This window comes from Mastigoproctus giganteus, chromosome 8 (assembly GCF_048544385.1).
Source record: "Mastigoproctus giganteus isolate SK-2022 chromosome 8, ASM4854438v1, whole genome shotgun sequence".
Lineage (NCBI taxonomy): Eukaryota > Metazoa > Arthropoda > Arachnida > Uropygi > Thelyphonidae > Mastigoproctus > Mastigoproctus giganteus.
Genome location: NC_143582.1, coordinates 216451367 through 216471569, shown reverse-complemented (window position 1 = coordinate 216471569; position 20203 = coordinate 216451367). Strand labels below are relative to the sequence as shown.

At 37.0% G+C, this 20203-nt stretch overlaps 1 protein-coding gene across 1 annotated transcript in view; it reads left to right on the top strand.

The window, feature by feature from the left end:
- LOC150082283 (galectin-8-like) overlaps positions 1–20203 on the top strand; it is a 67688-nt gene that overhangs the window by 31192 nt on the left and 16293 nt on the right. Inside the window, exons 4-5 of the mRNA XM_090380472.1 lie at positions 5406–5531; positions 18025–18090. Coding sequence (XP_090236598.1) covers positions 5406–5531; positions 18025–18090 — 192 coding nt within the window. The remainder of the gene's footprint in view (positions 1–5405; positions 5532–18024; positions 18091–20203) is intronic.

Genomic DNA, 20203 nt, shown 5'->3' with positions numbered 1-20203 from the left:
CCCGGGTGCCAAGCGATTGTGACTGAGCGATTTATCTGTGCCTTATAGTGCGATTTCCAAAAAGTGATATATAGTTCTTTTACGTTCCTCTCGTTAAGTAATCTATTTATTTTATAACTGCTTTTGCTACAAAAGTACCTGTACAGAGCAAGAAAGGCAAGCCACCTTTCTTTTTTCATAGTCTTATTACTAACCCCCTACTACTACTCGCTTGGTCACACCAGGCACTGCTCCTGCCTCCCCGTGGCGGGGCCGGAAACCTTGGCAGAAAAGCTCATCTGCCAGGGGCGAAAAGGAGCAAAGATGGAGCAAAATGACTATCCATCTTTAGAGCCGACAAGCTCTCGGCCACATACTGAAATTGATTATGACATCTCACATCCCAAGAGGTTGAAAACAAATTCAACAACCAAAGAGTTTCCTTCCTTTTTAATTTTACATTCACTTTCGGAACAACCTCTCAGCAAATTATCTCCTTTCCTCATCCAGAAACACCTGGAGAGTATTGCAGGATCTCCGAAGACTGTGAGAAGGCTGCAATCTGGAGACCTTCTTGTAGAAACAACAAAAAATAGACATTCAGAGAAACTCTTACAACTCTCAAATTTTGCTGGGATACCAATTAAAGTAACCCCACATGCTACCTTAAATACATCCAAAGGTGTGATTTCTAGTTGGGATTTGTTGAACGTGACAGAGGATGAATTAACTCAAGAACTTCAGGATCAAAATGTTATTGCCTCAAGAAGAATCATGACTAAAAAAGACAATAACCTTATGCCTACCAGGAATATCATTCTTACATTTAATTCCCCAAACCTACCATCAACAGTAAAAGCTGGCTATCTACTTTGCCGTGTTCGCCCGTATATACCCAATCCCTTGAGATGCTACAAGTGCCAAAAGTATGGTCACTCTCAGACAACATGTAGAGGAAACCCAGTTTGTCCAAACTGTGGATCTTCCGATCATACTCAGTCTGAATGTTTAGCGACAGAAAAGACATGTCCCAACTGTAAAGGTAACCATCCTGCATATTCTAGAACTTGTGAGAGATGGAAAACTGAGAAACAAATTGTTAAATATAAGGTTGAGAACAAGGTAAGCTTTCAAGAAGCAAGGAAAATAATTGCTCCTACCATGCCCAAACGTACCTATGCAAATGTTGCACAAAAACAACAAACAGTATCCACCCAAACTGAAGTTACCGTCCCCTCAAACATATCAATCTCTGACTGGGCTCGAGCTGTCCTCTCTCAGCAACAGTCCAGTAACCCCAAGCATTCAGACCAGGCAAGTAACACTCCTCTTACAATACCAGCAAAATCTCCTACTCTACCGGAAGATCCAATATTAGAAATTCATGCCGAAGAAGAAGAAGAAGAAATGGACACTGGTCGGCCAGTTTTCCTAAAAAAAGATAAACAAAAATTGGAACGTCATAAACCAATCACCTTCAAAAAGCAGTCAGATTCATCTCAAACAATTAAACACAAATAATGGCCATCATTGTACAATGGAATTGTAGAGGTTTTCGTTACAACGCAGATGATATCCATAATCTAATTAACCAGTATTCTCCAGTTGCTCTCTGTCTCCAAGAAACTTACTTAACCTCGCAAATTTCTCCATCGATAAAGAACTACTGCCTTTATCGAAGAGATCGCAATACAGCAAATACTGCCCACGGTGGTGTAGCAATCCTGATAAATCCAAAGATCCCAACAAAGCATATCCCACTTCGAACTGAAATAGAAGCTGTTGCAGTTCGTATAACTCTCCATATTGCAATAACACTAGTCTCAATCTATTTACAGCCAAACCATACTTATTCTTTAAAAGAACTTGAAGACCTCCTCATACAGATACCTCCACCTGTCTGTATATTAGGGGACTTTAATGGGCACAACCCCCTATGGGGTGCTTCTAAATTGGATACACGTGGTCGACTCATTGAAAGACTTTTAGATGCACTAAACCTCACCATACTGAATACTGGCACGCACACTCACATTCAGCTCCCAACTGGAAATACTTCAGCAATAGACCTTTCCATTTGTTCTCCAGTACTGGTCCCGACCATAGAGTGGTATGTTATAAACGACCCTATGGGCAGTGATCACTTCCCAATCGTATGCAAGGTATTGATAGCACAGACTCCTTTAACTAAACCCTGCAGGAAATGGAAATTTACAAGAGCAAACTGGGCAAAATTTCAGTCCTCAATCTCTTTCGATGAGAAAAAAATCCGTTTCCATCATATTGATGATGTGACAGACTACATCACGGCGCATCTCTTAAATGTGGCTAAAGATACAATACCATTATCAAACCCACCGGGTCGAAAGCACTATAATTATTGGTGGAATGAGGAATGCACCAAAGCAAAAAAAGCAAAAAATAAAGCGTGGAATTTGTTTCGGCGTTATCCAATCACAGCCAATCTGATAAATTTTAAGAAAGTAAGGGCAAAAGCACGTTTCATACAGAGGCAAGCCAAAAAAGAATCCTGGGCTCGTTTTGCGTCAACAATTAACAGAAATACTGACAGCAAATTAATCTGGAAAAAAATTAGACAGCTTTCTGGCAAGTTTCCAACCATACCCTCTCCAGTCCTCTCATGGAATGGGCGAGATCTAACTAGTCCCTCGGATATAGCTAACGCTTTGGGCAATACTTTTGCTGAGATCTCGGCAACATCAGCTTATACTACATCTTTCCAACGAATTAAAAACAGTCGAGAACGGTATTCTATTAACTTCCAAACTGCCCTCATTCTGCCATATAACAAACCTCTACAATATCCTGAATTATTGGATGCCATTAAAACAGCTCGTAATGGTGCCGCCGGACCAGATGGGATCTATTATATCATGCTGCAACATCTTGATGACAAAGCTTTGCGCCTCCTCCTGGTCTTTTACAACCGTATTTTTTTAGAAAAAACTTATCCAGCTTCTTGGCACCACTCTATTGTTTTGGCGTTCCTGAAGCCTGGAAAAGATCCAACCAATCCCCATAACTACAGACCTATATCTCTGTCAAGCTGCCTCAGCAAAATCCTTGAAAAAATTGTCCACAATAGACTCGTCTGGATCATAGAGTCACAACATCTCATGAGCAATAGTCAGCATGGCTTTCGACAAAACAGATCATGCTTAGATCTCATGATCAAGGCTGAATTTGCCATTCGCAATGCGTTCGTTAAACACGAGCATCTGGTTATGGTTACTATAGATATACAGAAAGCCTTTGACACCACCTGGCGACATGGCATACTTAGTGATCTTTATTCTCTCGGTCTACGCGGAAACCTTCCCATATTTGTACAGAACTTCCTATACACTAGATCGTTTCAAGTAAAATACCAAAATGAGCTCTCTACAACTTTCATTCAGGAAGAAGGTGTTCCTCAGGGATCTGTGCTGAGTGCCACTCTTTTTGCTCTTAGAATAGATTCCATCACTAAACAGCTTCCAAACACAGTTGAGTCATATCTTTATGCTGATGACCTCTCCATTTCCTGCCATTCCCAAAGCATGAGATCAATTGAAAGGCAGCTTCAGATATCACTGAATAAAATACAACAATGGGCCAACCTAAACGGCTATCGACTCTCACAACAGAAAACAGTCGCCATCCATTTTTGTCGACAACGCAAACTCCATCTGGATCCTGAACTCCAAATTTCCAACTTCTCCATCCCAGTCAATAGTAACATCAGATTTCTAGGATTAATCCTTGACAACAAATTAAATTTCTTAGACCATATTAGAAGTGTACGTACTTCCTGTTTAAAAAAGTTAAATATACTCAGAACTTTATCCGCCCTAACATGGGGTGCAGATCGCACCTCCTTACTTCGGCTATACAGGGCATTAATCCGATCCCGTCTTGATTATGGTGCTCCTGTCTATGATTCTGCCAGAGCAAGTGTTTTGCGCTGGCTTGATCCAGTTCAGCACAGCGCCTTGAGGACTGCACTTGGGGCTTTCAGAACATCACCAGCACATAGCCTCTACATTGACGCTCATGAGCCCCCGTTAACACTACGTAGGAAAACACTGCTACTGAAGTATGCTGTCAAAATACAAAGCTGTGCCTCGCATCCAATTCAGTCATATTTATTTAATCCACCACTAGAAAACCTCTACAGAAGTAAGCCTAGTATAGTAAAACCAGCTGGTCTTCGCCTTCTTGAACTGATGCAAGATTGGAAAGTTCCCATTCATTCTGTACAAGAAGTAGTAACATGCACTCAACCACCATGGACTCCTACTCCTCTACCCACCTGTGACACTTACCTTTGCCAATGGGGAAAAAATGTTCTTCAAGCATCAAATGTGAAACAACTTCATGCAATTCACACTCACAAATATTTTGACTTTTCTCCAATTTATACAGATGGCTCTAAATCTAACTCAAATGTTGGAGCAGCAGCAGTGTTCCTAAATACCACTATTTCAGCAGCCCTTCCACCTGAATTCAGTATATTCTCAGCAGAATTATATGCAATTAAACTAGCCTTAGAAAACCTCTGTTCTGACTGCTCACTAAAATTTGTTATTTACACTGATTCCCTCAGCTCAATTATGGCATTATCTAACTGCACAGATAAAGTTCACCCTCTTCTAAATGAAATTAGAAGATTATTACTGCAGATTGAAGAGCGCCACCAAATGATCACCTTCTGCTGGATTCCATCCCATTCTGGAATTTCTGGTAATGAACTGGCCGATAAAGCGGCAAAAAATCCATCTACCTTAGATTTAACCACTATCCCTGTTCCAGCATCAGACTACCCACAAATCATTCGTGACGCATGCCTAACAGAATGGACAGCACTCTGGCACTCTCAAACACATAACAAACTTTTTCAATTTAAACAGGATCCTAGAATTTGGCGTTCCAGTGTCCGTTCATCAAGACGAGAAGAGGTACTCCTTTCAAGATCAAGAATAGGCCATACACATTTGACTCACCTTCATTTACTCACAGGAGATGATCCACCACAGTGTCCACATTGTTTTCTAAATCTGACTGTGAAACACATTCTCATCGAATGCCCACACTATAATCAAGACAGAAATACAACCCTGCTATCTTTGGTTAACCTTCGCAAACCAATAACTCTAGAGAATGTCATTGGTGACAATGCAAATATCCCTGAATTTTTTAACTTTCTGAAGAAAATTGGAGTTTATAGTCATTTCTGATTTTTGCCTCTTCTGACATAAGAAGAAATTCTTATATATTATTACAATAAAGGAATAGGCGCATTATAGCCAAAGCTGCTTATGCGCCAGAAAACCCCCACAACAACAACAACAATAAGTACATTTATATATTTGGTATTTATACATAGGATTTTTATTACATACTCTTTTCCTTATTTTGTTTTATAGATTGCTATAAACAGAAAGCATTTCTGTGAATATGGTCACCATTTACCTCTGTCTGATGTGAAGGCACTACATATTGCTGGCAGCGTGCAGTTAGAAAGTATTACCTTTCATCATAATGGACTACCTGTATGTGTGATTTATAGTTTTTTTTTTAAATTTAATTTTATTTTGTTTAATTTTCTCTAAATTTAAATTTTTATTTATTTGTTCATAAAATATAGACTGATAGGCCAATAGCTTTGAAATGGTGCCGTCTGGGCACTGGTACTCACTGAGAATAACCTATTCGAGGTAGTGCAATACTATAGCAACTCGTTGTGAAGGAAGAGCACAATATGAGATACAGTGCAAATAATGCCTCCCACACTAACCACTAACTACCATCGTAGTTTCTTAACAGTTATCTATGGTGTACCTACACCGATATTATATAGATATTAAAGTGAGTATAAATTAATACATTCAAGATATATTTCAAAAGAAATATTATCTGGATTTCAAATAACTAAAGTTAAAATAATTAATAGCATACAACTCTATTACCAGGGAAACAGAAAGTATATTGTGCAAAAAGGATAGACAGAATAGGTCCAGGGTATGTCTACCAAGGGGCAGAAGTTGATGTTGTAGAGCATATATCATCTTTTAAAGCAATAAAAGGTGATATTCTTTTATGCATTGGAACTAATGATATTAAGAATAGAAGATGTGAGGATTTACTTAACAAGTACAGGGCAATGTTGAGAAATGTTGCAAGTTGGGATTAAATTTGAGAGTGTCTTCAATTCTGTTCAGACAATAGGTGGGAATATATGATGAGAGCTTTGTCAATCATTACAGCCCTGGAGAGACTGTGCAAAGCTTGTGGATAGAACGTTCTCAGCATGGTCAGCAGAGACTGTTTTTACTGGGATGGAATACACCAAAATAGAAGTGGTGCAGGAATATTTGCTGAGGAGGTAGTGTTAGGTGGGTTGCAAAACTAATAGCTTGTTGGGGATACATAGACTAATAGAATAACAGCAACTGCAAGCAAAAGAGAAAGTTATTCTTGTGCTGCTTCTATTGAGATATGCAGCAGTCTGGATAGCAAGGTGTTGTGGATTACAAGACTTGCTGGTGTCCCTGCTGTGTGACAAGCAAATACATGGGCAATATTAATGTTACTATGAGCAAAAACAGGTGCAGGTATAGCTTCTTATACACTAGCACTAGGAGTATAGTAAACAAATTAGATGAATTTGAACTACTGGTTAAGTCATCAAATATAGACATTGTATAGACATTGGTAATGTGGTGCCACTTGGACAGAATGGCAGCTGATGCAGAATTTGATTATGGATGAGTACAATGTATACTGAAAGGAATATTAAAGCATTCTAAGTAGATGGATTAGTGTCATTTTCCAAAAAAAGAGTGCCTGGTGAAGCTCAGAGTCATTCAGTGGATATCAGATGGAAAAAGTGAGTGAAGGATACAATTAGTTGTTTGAATCCAAGAAGTGCTCTCAAATCCATGTACTAAAAGACCAGAAAAGTCCAGATGTGTGTGTGGGGAGGGGGGGTTATGCTCTTGGTTGAAAAGAAGCACATAGAATCTAAGAAAGTGCAACAAGTTTATATAGGTGGCGAGTGTAATGTTGAGTCATTTTGGTGTGACATAAGCACTGGGAAAACAAAAATGAGAGTGAGTACATTATAGGCCAAATGATGGAGAGGCATATAATGAACAACTATATAGACAAGTAGAGTGAGCCAGCAAATCAGAATGTCTTATAATGGTGGATTTTAACTTTACAGATATCTTCTATCACACAGTAGCAGAACATATCTGGTTCGAATTAGATGACTGTTTTCTACAGCATCATGTTAGAGAGGCAACAAAAGAAAGCAGTGCTCTTGATCTGATTATCAGTGACCCTTCGTGCATTAAGCATCTCTATATAAAGGAACCATTAGGTGGCAGTGATCATAATATATTGATGTGGGATTTACTCAACTATAACTACTGTTAAGAGTAAAGAAGAGGGATTTTGTTTTTTTAAAAGTGACTACAATGATCTTAGATGGTTTTTAAATTCTTTCTGTGGAACCAACTGCAAATTCTAAGTGGGATGCATTCAGAGAAGTAATCATAGATGCTTAATTATAGTAATTAATCTTCATGGAAAACAACCATGTAACATCCTTCCCTGACTATATTAAATCATAGAAGCTATTAAGCTTTTTATATCAACTAAGAGATATTATTCAAAGTTTAAACCTAAATGGATGTCAGATGAACTGATGAAACTAGTGGCAGAGATGATAAGCGCATGGGATGATTATAAATTATCAGGCAACATGGAAACTTTTACTAAGCACAAATTACTCTGCAATCGAGACATTATGGAGATTAGGCAAACTGAGGAAAATTGAGACATCCTTGGCTAAGAATGCAAAGAGAACAGTGAATTATCCTTATGTCAGTCAACTTTTAACTGCCTTAGGGATTAACCACTCAGCCAAGTGGTTAAGGCACCAGGCCCTGCCAAGATGGCCCAAGGTGAAGCTCAGAGTCATCCATATGTCAATCATTCATGATTGACATATGGATGTTATAGGATAATATAAAGTTGACTGTGGATGTTTTATGATAATGTTATGCATGTGGTAGTTAGGAGTTAGAGTTAAAAATAAATAAATAAAAAATAAAGCAGTGAATAATTTTGTGTATGTTAACACTAGAAGGAAAGGGATGAGCCACATTGGCTCACTAAGTGTGAATGGCATAGTTATTAATGATCCTGTTCCAGTGGTGGATTATCACACAGGCGTATGAGGTATATGCCTCGTGCCCCACATGCCCAGGGGCCCCCCCAAAACAACAAAAAAAATTGTTATTATTTTATTTTAAAGCTTTAACTCACACAAAGGTTTTATTTATATGAAAATCGAAAATGACATGGTGTTAGTTAGAGTGAAAATGACACAGTGTTAGTTAGAGCTGTGCACACACATACTGTATATATCGCTCACCGGCAAGTGGTGAAATGCAGTGCAGCGTTTGTGTACAGGCAATAACACATACAGTTAGGCACAGATAAGATACTTATGTTTACTTATAATTTTTGTTCTATTTTTCTTATTATAGAAATAAAAATTTATGCCTTGTATTTATTCATTTAAATTTCAATATTTTAAAATTTTAGGTGGGCCCCCAAACTTTGTTTGTGCTTCTGACCCCTCAAATGCATAATTTGCAACTGTCCTGTTCAGATTTCTGACAAATGCAAAATATTTATAGAATAAATATTTTGTGTCTATATACAAAAGAGGCAAGCAAACCTTTGGCCATAATTATGAGAGTATCCTTGGATTCATGGGAGATCCTTGTAGATTGGAGATGTGCAAGTGTCATTTTGGTTCACAGTGGGGGATCAAAGGGCAAAGAGAGTAATTACACATCTTGACTTCCATTCCAGGGAAATTAAGAGTCAGTGATTAAAAAAGTAATTGAGGATCTTCTCCACGGGAATGCAGTTATACAGCATTTTCAGCATGGATTTGTCAAGGGGAGCTACTATGAAGCAGTAAGAAAGGAGCTGAATGAAAATAATAATTTTGACATCGTATTATTTAGATTTCAGTAAAGTTTTTGACACCATTCCACATGAAAGACTGCTGTACAGATTAGAGCAATGTGACATTATGGGAAAGTTACTGCTGTGGATAAAGGAGCAGTTGAGTGGTAGGAGGCAGAGGGTGGTTATTAAAAAGAACTGTTTTTCTTGGGCTAATGGTAATCAAAGTCCTTCAAGATTCAGTGCTGGACCTCATACCATTTTCAAGGTTTATTATTGATATTTATTAATACTGATGAAAGCATATCAAGCTTAAAGTCTAAGTTTGCAGATGACACAAAGGTTTGCAGGGTGGTTAATGACAGTGATCAAGGCTTAATGCAGAAAGATATAGAAAATTTAGGCAGATGGGCTGAGATGTGGCAGTTGAAGTTTAACATTGATAAATGCAAGGTAATGTACAGGGTTGTTAAAATTAAAGTATCCCTATGGAGAAGGCTCTGGAGCAAGTTCTAAGGTTCATACTGAAGAGAAGTTTGGACAACAGGTACAATAAAGAATGCGCTCGCCATTTATTGGGAAAAAAAATTAGTTACAAAATTTGTCACTATATGGCGCTGTGGCAATACAGATCACTTGAACAGCGCTACAATTGTTCAATGTATTCTCCATTTTGGTCAACAACAGTTTCCATTCGAAGAACAGCATTTTCTACAGCAGAACATAACATGTCAACTGGAATAGCCAGCACATTACATCTGATGCTGTCCTTCAGATGGCACCTATGCCACATCCCCCTTATTTACCGGACAGCCCCGTGTGATTTATTCCTGTTTCCACTTCTGAAGAAAGCTGTGATGGGCAACGTTTCGTGTCCAATAACAATGCTTGCAGAACAACAATGGAAGCACTTCGCAGTCTTTCAAAAAATTGCTTGCAAGAACCATTTGATGCATGAGTACAACGGTAGCGAAAGTGTGTAAAGTGCAAGGGAGAAAGGGAGAGTATTTTGAGGAGAAATCCACAGAAGTTTCAGATGATGACAATTAAGATAAATCTTGCACCAGTCTACGAATTATATGATCACTCCATGTATTAAATTAGGATATACAGATGAGGTGTGTAGTTTTTTTTTTTTTTTTCTTTTGCTGATGCTTTATAAGCTTGCCTCATTTCCTACTACTAATTTACTCTGTTATACATTTCTTTCTTATATCGCAAACTAGTCTTTGGCTTTCCAAATTTAAGTCATTCTATTGTATTCTACTTTTATCTTTCCACCCTGTTCATTTATATATACACACACACTTAATTTACATTATAAATAGCAACATTATAAATAATGTCAACAATTACCCATTCAACTTTGCCACATATAGCTGGTCAGCAAAATATTTTGATCAGTGCTCCAGTTAACCTATCACCATCAGTTAAGATTATTACATATAGATTAGGTATATTATGATTCTTAGTATTTGGATGTTTAACATAAAAATTTACCATTTCTGTGTTTTTTTTTTTTTTAAATAGTTATGTGGCACATCATTTGTGACTTCACTTCAATAAACACAGTTCCAAGTTCTTAAGTTCCAAGCATTAGGTGAATTACTTTTACAGTCAGTACTGTCTGAACACAGTAAAAATGCATTACAGTAAACCCCCGCTATTCGCGGTATCTGTATTCGCAGTTTCGCGTATTCGCGATCGCCGATTTAATATAAAATGAAACCTAAAAAAATGTGACTTTTAAAGCGCCGTGAATATTTTCCGCCATAAAAAACATGGGAGTGGCTAAAATTATCTTTCCCGGTCAAAACAGCGCTCAGTGGGTGGGGGGAGAGGGGTGACAAAATCGCGAGCGTGGATGTTTCTCGCTAATCCTTGTTCAGTATGTGTTATGCGTTTGTCATGGAAGGTTTGGTTGTTTGCTTTTAATTTATATGCTTATAAATTGATATGCTTACAAAAGTGATAAATCTACCGTTTTGCAGTGTAAAACAGACTTTTTCGAGTGTGTTAACGGAAGAAAGTGACTTTATTGTGGACAAGTTCTTTCTAACCCCTACAAAAATATGGCTACGAATAACAAGAGAAATGTGAAAATATCAAAGAAGGGGATGACATTAGCGAATAAAATTGAGTTATTAGACAAAATTTCTAATTGCGAAAGTGTCTCCTCAGTGGCAAAACATAAAATCAATGAGTCAACGGTACGATCAATCAAGAAATCGGAAGAAAAAATCCGCCGTAGTGTCTGTGAAAACGCGCTAATTGCTTCAAAAATTTGCTCTGTAACTCGTGATGTTAAATTAGAAAAAATGGAAAAAGCTTTAAATCAGTGGATAGAAGACCGAACTCAAAATAGAATTCCGTTAAGTTCACTCATCATTCGCGAAAAGGCAAAACTCCTTTATCAACACTTTAGCGAAACTAGTGATAGCACTAGCATGATGTTTTTTTTTGCTAGCAAGCAAAGGCGCTGGTTTGAAAGATTTGTTTGAAATTTCTAATAAATATTACATTTAATATTAAATTGTTTCTTATTTTCATTTCGATGCCATATGCTTGCATTTCACTATGTACTGTCTATGTACATAGTCATATTATGAAGGTACATCTAATACATACATAGACAAAATTTTAGACTAGTTTTTCTTATAGATTTCATACTTTGGAACGGAACCCCTTTATTACTATGGGAGCCATTACTCAGTATTCGCGTTTTCAGTATTCGCGACATTTCTCAGGAACGTAACCCCCCGCGAATAGCGGGGGTTTACTGTATTTTATTCATAATAGCATATTTCTCTTTTTTAAAAAGTTGTGTAACTGAAGTTCGTGGAGTGGCTTCAACAGACTCTCTGATAATCTGTAGAACTGTAATGACATTATTTAAAATGTTGCTAGTCTCTCACAAGAATCATAAAATAAATCTGAAAATGTTGGGGGGAATATGACCTTGATGTGGTCATAAATCAGTTAAAATAGTAAAAACTGCATATATGTTTTATTTTGAAAAGTTGCATTCCTGATCACTTGGTTTTCCAAAATCTCTATGTATATCTATTCTCTTGTCACTTTCTCCTTGAATGGCCTTTGTCAAAAGGCAGATTTTTAAAATAGCTAATTAATCACCACATTGTCCTTGTAAAGTTACTCTGAGTTATAGTTGGTAATCGGCTTGGAGAGTGGGAAAGAATTTTTCATTTGGGAACATAACATTGTGTTCCTGATATGTACATGTGGATTAAATGAGACTAGAAAAGGTGTTTATAGAAATTGCAGTATAATTGCTATTTGTCTAATAAATACTTTAAGTGATATGTTAAAATATTTACAATTTAGTTCTTTGATATTATTTCTAAATTCAGTAACTATACTTTATAAATGTTGAGGGTTTGAAATTGATGAGTAAATTTAATTATTTGAATTTTTATCTTCTGCCTTGTAATTAAAATTGTTTTATTGAGGTAATTTTAGCATTAGCATTAGTAGAGGCATTTGATGCAAGAAAGCAAGCTTATGCAGCATCAGCCAAAAAAAAAAAAAAAAAAAAAAAAAAACCACTTCCACTTCACCCCTCTGTTCGTTCAAAATACCTGTCCAGCTGAGCCTTAAACTTATTTAGGCTATCAACCTCCACCACAAGGGATGGAAGTCTGTTCCACCAACCAACCACCTGCTGGCTAAAGGCAAATTTCCACACGTCTATCCTACATCTGCCTTTCCTCAATTTGAATTTATGCCCTCTCAGGTGATTTTTCTGAGCTAGAGGAAGAATCCCATCAGCATTGAGCATGCTTAAACCATTCAAGGCTTTATACACCTCTATCAGATCACCTCGCTGGTGCCTAGTCTCCAGACACTGTAATTTGCAAAACTTAAGCCTTTCTTCGTAAGAGCACCCCTTTGTTCCATTCACTAATCTTGTTGCCCTTCTCTGTACTCGTTCCAGCAGCTCTACATCCTTCTTGAAATGAGGCCTCCAGACCTGTATACAATACTCTAGGTGTGGCCTGACCATTGCCTTATACAATGGAATAATCACCTCCTTATCCCTGCTGGAAAAATTCCTGTATATCATTGACAATACTCCATGAGCTACTCTTGCAGCCCGTCTGCACTGCTCAGAAAACTTCATATCTGCCTGCACAACCACCCCCAAGTCCCTTTCATTCTCTACCACTGTCAGTGTAGTACCACAGAGTTGATACGTTGCTCTGGGGTTGCTGTTTCCCATGTGTAGTACTTTACATTTGTCAATGTTAAACTTCATTTGCCACCTCTCAGCCCATCTGCTCAACCTTTCCAGATCCTGTTGCAGCAGCATAGTGTCAGTAGTGTCCTTGACAACCCTGCCAACCTTTGTATCGTCTGCAAACTTGGACATTAAGCTTGATATACCATCATCAATATCATTTATAAATACAGAAAACAATAATGGACCCAATACTGAGCCCTGAGGGACTCCACTAATAACATTAGTCCACGATGAGCAGTGTCCATTGATTACCACTCTCTGTCGTCTCCCCCTCAACCATACCCTTTATCCATAGCAGCAATTTGCCTCCAATGTCACACTGCTCCAATTTGTGTAGCAGTCTTCCATGTGCAACAGTATCAAAAGCCTTTCTAAGATCCAAGTATATAATATCAAAGTTATTCCCTGCATCCAGTTCTTTTGTGACTGCATCATAGTATCCAATCAAGTTGGTCAGGCAAGACTTCCCCTTAACAAAACCATGCTGTGTCTGAGCTATAACTGAAGTCTTGTCTAAATGATCCTGCAGTGCTTCTTTAACCAGCGCCTCCATTAATTTTCCTGAAACAGAAGTTAAGCTCACAGGTCTATAATTACTTGTGTCAGCCTTTGATCCTCCTTTGTGAATTGAGGTCACATTTGCACATTTCCAGTCTATGGGTACCTCCCCTGAGTCCAAGGAAGCTCTCATAATTATGGCTAAGGGTTTGCTTACTTCCTTTGCTGCCTCCTTTAATATAACTGGATAGATCCCATCCACCCCGGGTGCCTTTCTTGTGTTTATCTTCAACAGTTTCTCCTCCACTTTACTCCCAGTTATTTCAAGATTCTGTAGCTTACTGCTAGAGTTGAATACACCTCTGGCATTCCCCTTGCTGAATAACTCCTCATGTGTGAATGTCGATGCAAAATATTCATTTAGTTTGTTAGCTACCTGAGCAGGATCATCAACAGTTGACCCATCAATATCAAGTGGACCAATCTGATTCATCCCCTTCCTTCTAGAGTTTACATAAGTAAAGAACTCTTTGCTGTTTTTCTTTGCATCCCTTGCCAAGGATTTCTCGTAATCTGCCTTCGCCTGCCTAACCTCCTTTGTAACTTGGTTGCATATCAACTTGTATCTATCATAGGCTTCTGTGTCGTGTTAATTTGTAAGTATCCCATGCAATTTTCTTCTCTGCCACATGCCTCATTAGTTCATCTGACATCCATTTTGGCCTAAACCTTGAACAATATTTCTTAGTTGGTATGTAAAGCCTAGTAGCTTCCAAGATAAGTTCTTTGAATGCTTCCCATTTGGAATTTGCTGTTGGTAACATCATCAGTTGGTCCCACTGTATAGAATTTAAATACTGTCTCAGTCCATCGTAGTCGCCTTTACGGAAGCAATAAATAATATATATATAATAATATATAATAATGATGACAGTGTGCAAACTTTGGTTTGTCTAAAAAAAAAAAAAAAAATGTACGGAAGCAATAACCCTTCCCTTTACCCCTAATAGTAGTTACCTCTTTGAGTAAATCCCACTTCAGCACACTGTGATCACTGCCACCTAGTGGTTCATTTATCTGCAGATTCTTAATGCATGAAGAATCACTGCTGATAATCAAATCAAGAGTATTACTCCCTCTAGTTGCCTCCCGAACATGCTGATGTAGAAAACAATCATCCAATAAATCCACTAAAGCCCTGCTAGTGTGTGAGTAACCAGCCCCCAAATTCCAGTCAATATCTGGAAAATTAAAATCTCCCATTATAAGACTCTCTGATTTACTGGCCCACTCTATTTCCCTGTACAGTTCCTTATTATACTCATCAGAGTCATTAGGCCTATAGCACACTCCTACTCTCAATTTTGATCTCCCAATGCTTATGTCACACCAAACTGACCCAACACTGCACTGTCCAGCGATGTCGACTGGCTTCACTTCCTTGGTTTTTATGTGTTTCTTAACTAATAGCATAACCCCTCCTCCCCTTCCTATCCTGTCTATCCTTTCTGTAGACGTTGTACTCCCCAAATTGCAGTTCTGCATCCCTTATATCTGTGTGACACCACGTCTCTGATATCCCAACAATATCTGCCTTTGATGTTTTGAGCAATACCTCAAATTCATCAAATTTATTTACTAAACTCCTAGCATTGGCGTACACGCAAGTATACCTGCACCTGTTTCTATTCTTAGCTACCCTAACACAACCCATGTGTTTACTTGTACCGCAATGGCTCCCAGCAGTCTCTGAAATACCATGCATCTTGTTTTTCAAGCTTCTGCTCATTCTAATAGAAGCAGTGCAAGAATCTCTTTCACCTCTGCGAGTGGCTACTGTCAATCTATTGGTCTTTGTCTCCCCCCAAGCTAGCAGTTTTCCGACCCACCTAACACTGCCTCGATAGCATCAGCAAATATTCTTGCACCCTTTCTATTTAAGTGTATCCCATCCCTGTAGAAGCAATCTCTCCTGTTAACAAGTACAGTCCAGGCTGAAAAAAATTCTACCCCTTGAGCCTTGCACAGTCTTTCCAGGGCCGAATTGATCGACAAGGCTCTCATCATATACTCCCTCCTATCGTGTCTGGGCAGAATTGCAGACACTTTAAAATTCAACCCTAATTCTCGGCTTTTGTTCAACAGTGACCTGTACTTGTTACGTAATTCTGCCGGTCTCCTACTCTTAATATTATTAGTGCCAACGTGTACAACTATATCACCTTTTGTGCCCTTAAAAGATGATATTCGCTCTACAACGTCATCAACCTTTGCCCCTGGCAGACATACCCTGGGCCTGTTCCACCTATCTTTTTTACAAAGCATGTTCCCCGTTTCCCTGACAATAGAGTCACCAACAACTACTAGTTCCTTCGGGACCAGCGCATTCTGCCTTGGGGGTTGCCTCTGTGTCACGCGATGCCCAAGTGCAAGCTCTGGCATTGATGTGGGCAGCTGAGAGCTTGATGGGCCCCCCAATTTAGTTTCTTCGAGGCATCCACCCTGTCCTTCAAGCTCTCATATAGGCCCACAAGAACGCCGAGTTGTTGCCTGATATCGATACACTCCTTGCATCCCGCGCACACACAAAGACATCCCCCTTGGCAGTATCATGTCCCGTACCCGATTGCTCTGCAAACATCAAGCAAACAGTGCATTTTATAAGGCTGTGAGTCAGAGGACAACTGCCCCCCCTCAGTTCTGCTCTGAGCCACAGCACTTCCATTAGCTTGAGCCTTTTACTTTGCTGCTCTGGTCTGAGTCATGATTCTATTAATTTATTAATTAATTATAATTAATTATGTTATGTTATTAATTATGTTAAATATAATTAATTATATTACGTTTGTAATCTAATTCATTATATGTATTTATTTAAACATACAATTTAACTGCTAATGAAGTTCAACTAACGCTATCTAGTACGGTATATAACTATCGTATCACAAAGGCGGGAAAATTACGAACGGTAGCGGAGTTGAAACACGTGGAAACCCTTACCGATACTTTTATGCAATTACAAGTCCGAGTAAAGAATAAATACACCAAATTAATCAGAAAATCACAAAATAATGTTATACTACTAAATTTAAATCAAAAGTTTTAGAAAAACAATAATTTCAAATCAATAAATAAGAAAAATCCACTTAGCGGCTTTGAACACGACCGTCTCTAGTAGCCTCGTCAGCAGCAATTAGAGTAGAATTTAGAGTTAAATTAGAGTTAAATTTGCAAGTAGGAATCTTATTTTAACGGTGGTACCTTTCCATTCTGGAAATGTCATAGATAATTAATATTTTTAAGGTAATAAGTTAATTGTTTTATTAATTTATTCATTTAATAAATTTCATTTTATGAAGTTTGTTAATAATTTTGTTTTCAAGAAAAGTCACTTTGAAAACAGAAAGTTGTTTTCATGTCTCTATATTACAGGGTACCTGAAATATAAAGTCAGAACTTCTTTTTTAAAATAACAAAAATGTTATCATTGTTTCTTTTTTGCTTTGAGGGCCTCTATAGTTTTTGCTTTCTGAAGAAAAAAAAATACTGTGTTAATGACTAGAGGAGACTTTCATAAAGTCTTCCACAGAAAACTGACCTTAAGAGCAGTTATTAATTGCTTTTGTTATTCCAGACAACCCATTTATTTTCCTTTGTTTTGCCAAATTTCATTTTAATGTTGAGATTGGTATAATGCAGTGATGGTGGACATTTTTTGAAAATGTGCCACTGTCACTTGTAATATTTTACATAATATATTACAAGTGACACATTTTCAAAAATAGCTTTGCATAACACATTAGTCATTTTCAAAACTCTTAAATAGTGTGAACGTTGAAAAATTGTATATAAACTTAGGAAGACAAAGGATCAAAATACACGTTTTAAGAAACATTTTGGAGTTTCTTTGATAAAAATATAACAAAACACTAAACTACAATAATATGCACAAAAATATTTAAAAAAAAACATAGACTTTGCTAAATTTAACATGGTTTTTGCCACATATCTATCATCTAAAATATCTTTGATACACAACCATCTTGTGTAACATGTAGTGAATGTGTCAGTGGTCCACATATTAAACAATTGATTACATGCAGTAATAATATGGCGATTGATCATATACAGCTGAGCCGAATTTCAGAATGCTGAATTTATTGGTATTGTCTAAATTGAATCTGTGTAATAATGTAGATAAAAATCATAATAATAAAGTAATAATTTAAACTGCAATGAATTTTTAGATAAACCTATTTAACACATTATAAAATTTAATTTTATTCATGTTTTTATAGGCACTTCCTGAAAAAAACAGTTTAGAAATATCTGTAAAACCAAACTCCTCAGAAATCTATAATCCTGTGAGTAGACAACTTTCAATTAAAAATTGCATTAATTATCTACTTAAGTGAATTAACTGTAAAACATTTAATTCTGACTGCAGCCTAAATAAATTCTGCATGCATGTCTTAACTCTTCGAAGAGTACATACATGTTTTGTATTCAGTATGTACCTATATTTTTATTTTTGAGGTTGTTTCAGTAGAGGTCATTATGTGTCAATTTTTGGAATTTTTTCAAAATCTTCTAGTAGGTACTTTCATTTCTTATTATTTCTAATTAATATTAGATACAGTTTATGATATATGGCATTACCAAAATGGTCTTGAAAATTGGATGAGATCGCACCTATTAGAATCACTTGTCCATTTTGTGCTTCCAGTAGCTGAAGTTGAAGAAATTCCTTGGAATTCATAATCCACAAGTTGAAGAAATTGAATCAAAGAATACATAAATTGATATAGAGGATATTATTGTATCAAAAATATATATATATTTTTTAATTTACTCCTCAAAAGTGCTTTAAACCACATTTACATTAATGTGGAACTTTAACCCTTAATTCATTAGCAGATATATGTTAAATATGAGTATTTTTTATTGAATTTTTACCTCTGGTCAACAAGTATATTGACACCATAATGCTGAAATATCATATTTGTAACAATTGTTTTAAAAATTCATAACATAAATTAATTTTTTGTGCACAAACTTTAGGTATTTATTTATTTTAAAAAATGAACTTTAAAATAGATAATTCAGTTAATTATTTTGTTAGATAATGTTAGAGGAAATACTAGGAGTAAGAAAATTATATACCTGACCATTACTCACAAACCAGGTGACAACACAGGACACACAGGGCAGAAAATGATCATGAAGTCCTTAGTTAGAAGATGAAGAAAGAGGTTGCAATTGTTAAAGGTAAAGGCATGAGATTAATTTCAGAAAAGGGGACTACTACAAGCTTCTTTCAACTGGGTGTATAGAAGAGGGAGGATGAATACATTAAAATTATGGAATATCTTTAAAGCAATAGTTATAGAAGCCATGAATGCATATATATCATTAAGAAAATATAGCATGAAGAGGATGCTGAGATGGATGAATACAGAGCTTGCCGGTCTAATAAAGCAGAAAAACTTTGCATAGGAAAATTGCAGAGCAATGAAAAGAATGAAGCCTATAACTGCGAACTGTAATAGTACCATTGAAAAGATCGTGTTGGCACTGGCTGAGTGTGAAATATCACCTTCTAAGAGTGCAAAGAAAGAGGACAAAGAGTTTGTCATGTATGTAAATACAAAGAAGAAAATGAATCTTGTTGAACCCTTACATAATGGATTGCTCATATGTAATGAAGCTGGTGTTAGTGATGAATTGAACATGCACTTCATATAAATCTTTACAGACAAAAGACTGCTCGTAGTGAGAAGAGGCTGTGAAAGTGAGATTGAGCAGTATGAAATTAGTGATATTGAAATTACAGCTGAGTGTTGACGAAACTTCCAAGCCTAGAGGCAAATAAAGCTCCTGAAGTGAATGGCACATAACTTGGTAATTTTGAAGGAGGAGGCAGGAGAGTGCATTGAACCATTACGGTTAATCATGAGAGCATCATTGGAGTCTTGAGAGATACCAATGCCAACATCAAAAATGCATAGAGGTGGTTCAATTTGACTTCAGTGGTAGGAAAATCATGGACGGAGTAATAAAGAGTGTAGTTGGGACATCCTAATAGAATTGGAATTCTGTAGGATACACAACATGATTTTGTTAAGGAACAGTCATGTAATGTACAAGTTAGTGCAATTGCATCATTCCTGTATGTAGCCAACTACTTAAGTAGTTATAAATTGCCATATTAAGTATATCTCATATTGTGAATACCTTCACAACAAGTTGCCATGATATTGCACTACCTCAAATAAGTAAGACTTCACTATAGGAAGACTATTGTTACTTATTCTCAGTGGATATCATCACTCATAGTTAACTCCCTACATAACCTGAGGCTTCAGCCCTGAACTATTCTGGAAAATTCATGTTTAACTAAGCTATCTTGTTATTTCAATACAGTTGCTCATGAGCTGAATGTTAGAAATAATTGCAACATTGTTTATTTGGATTTTA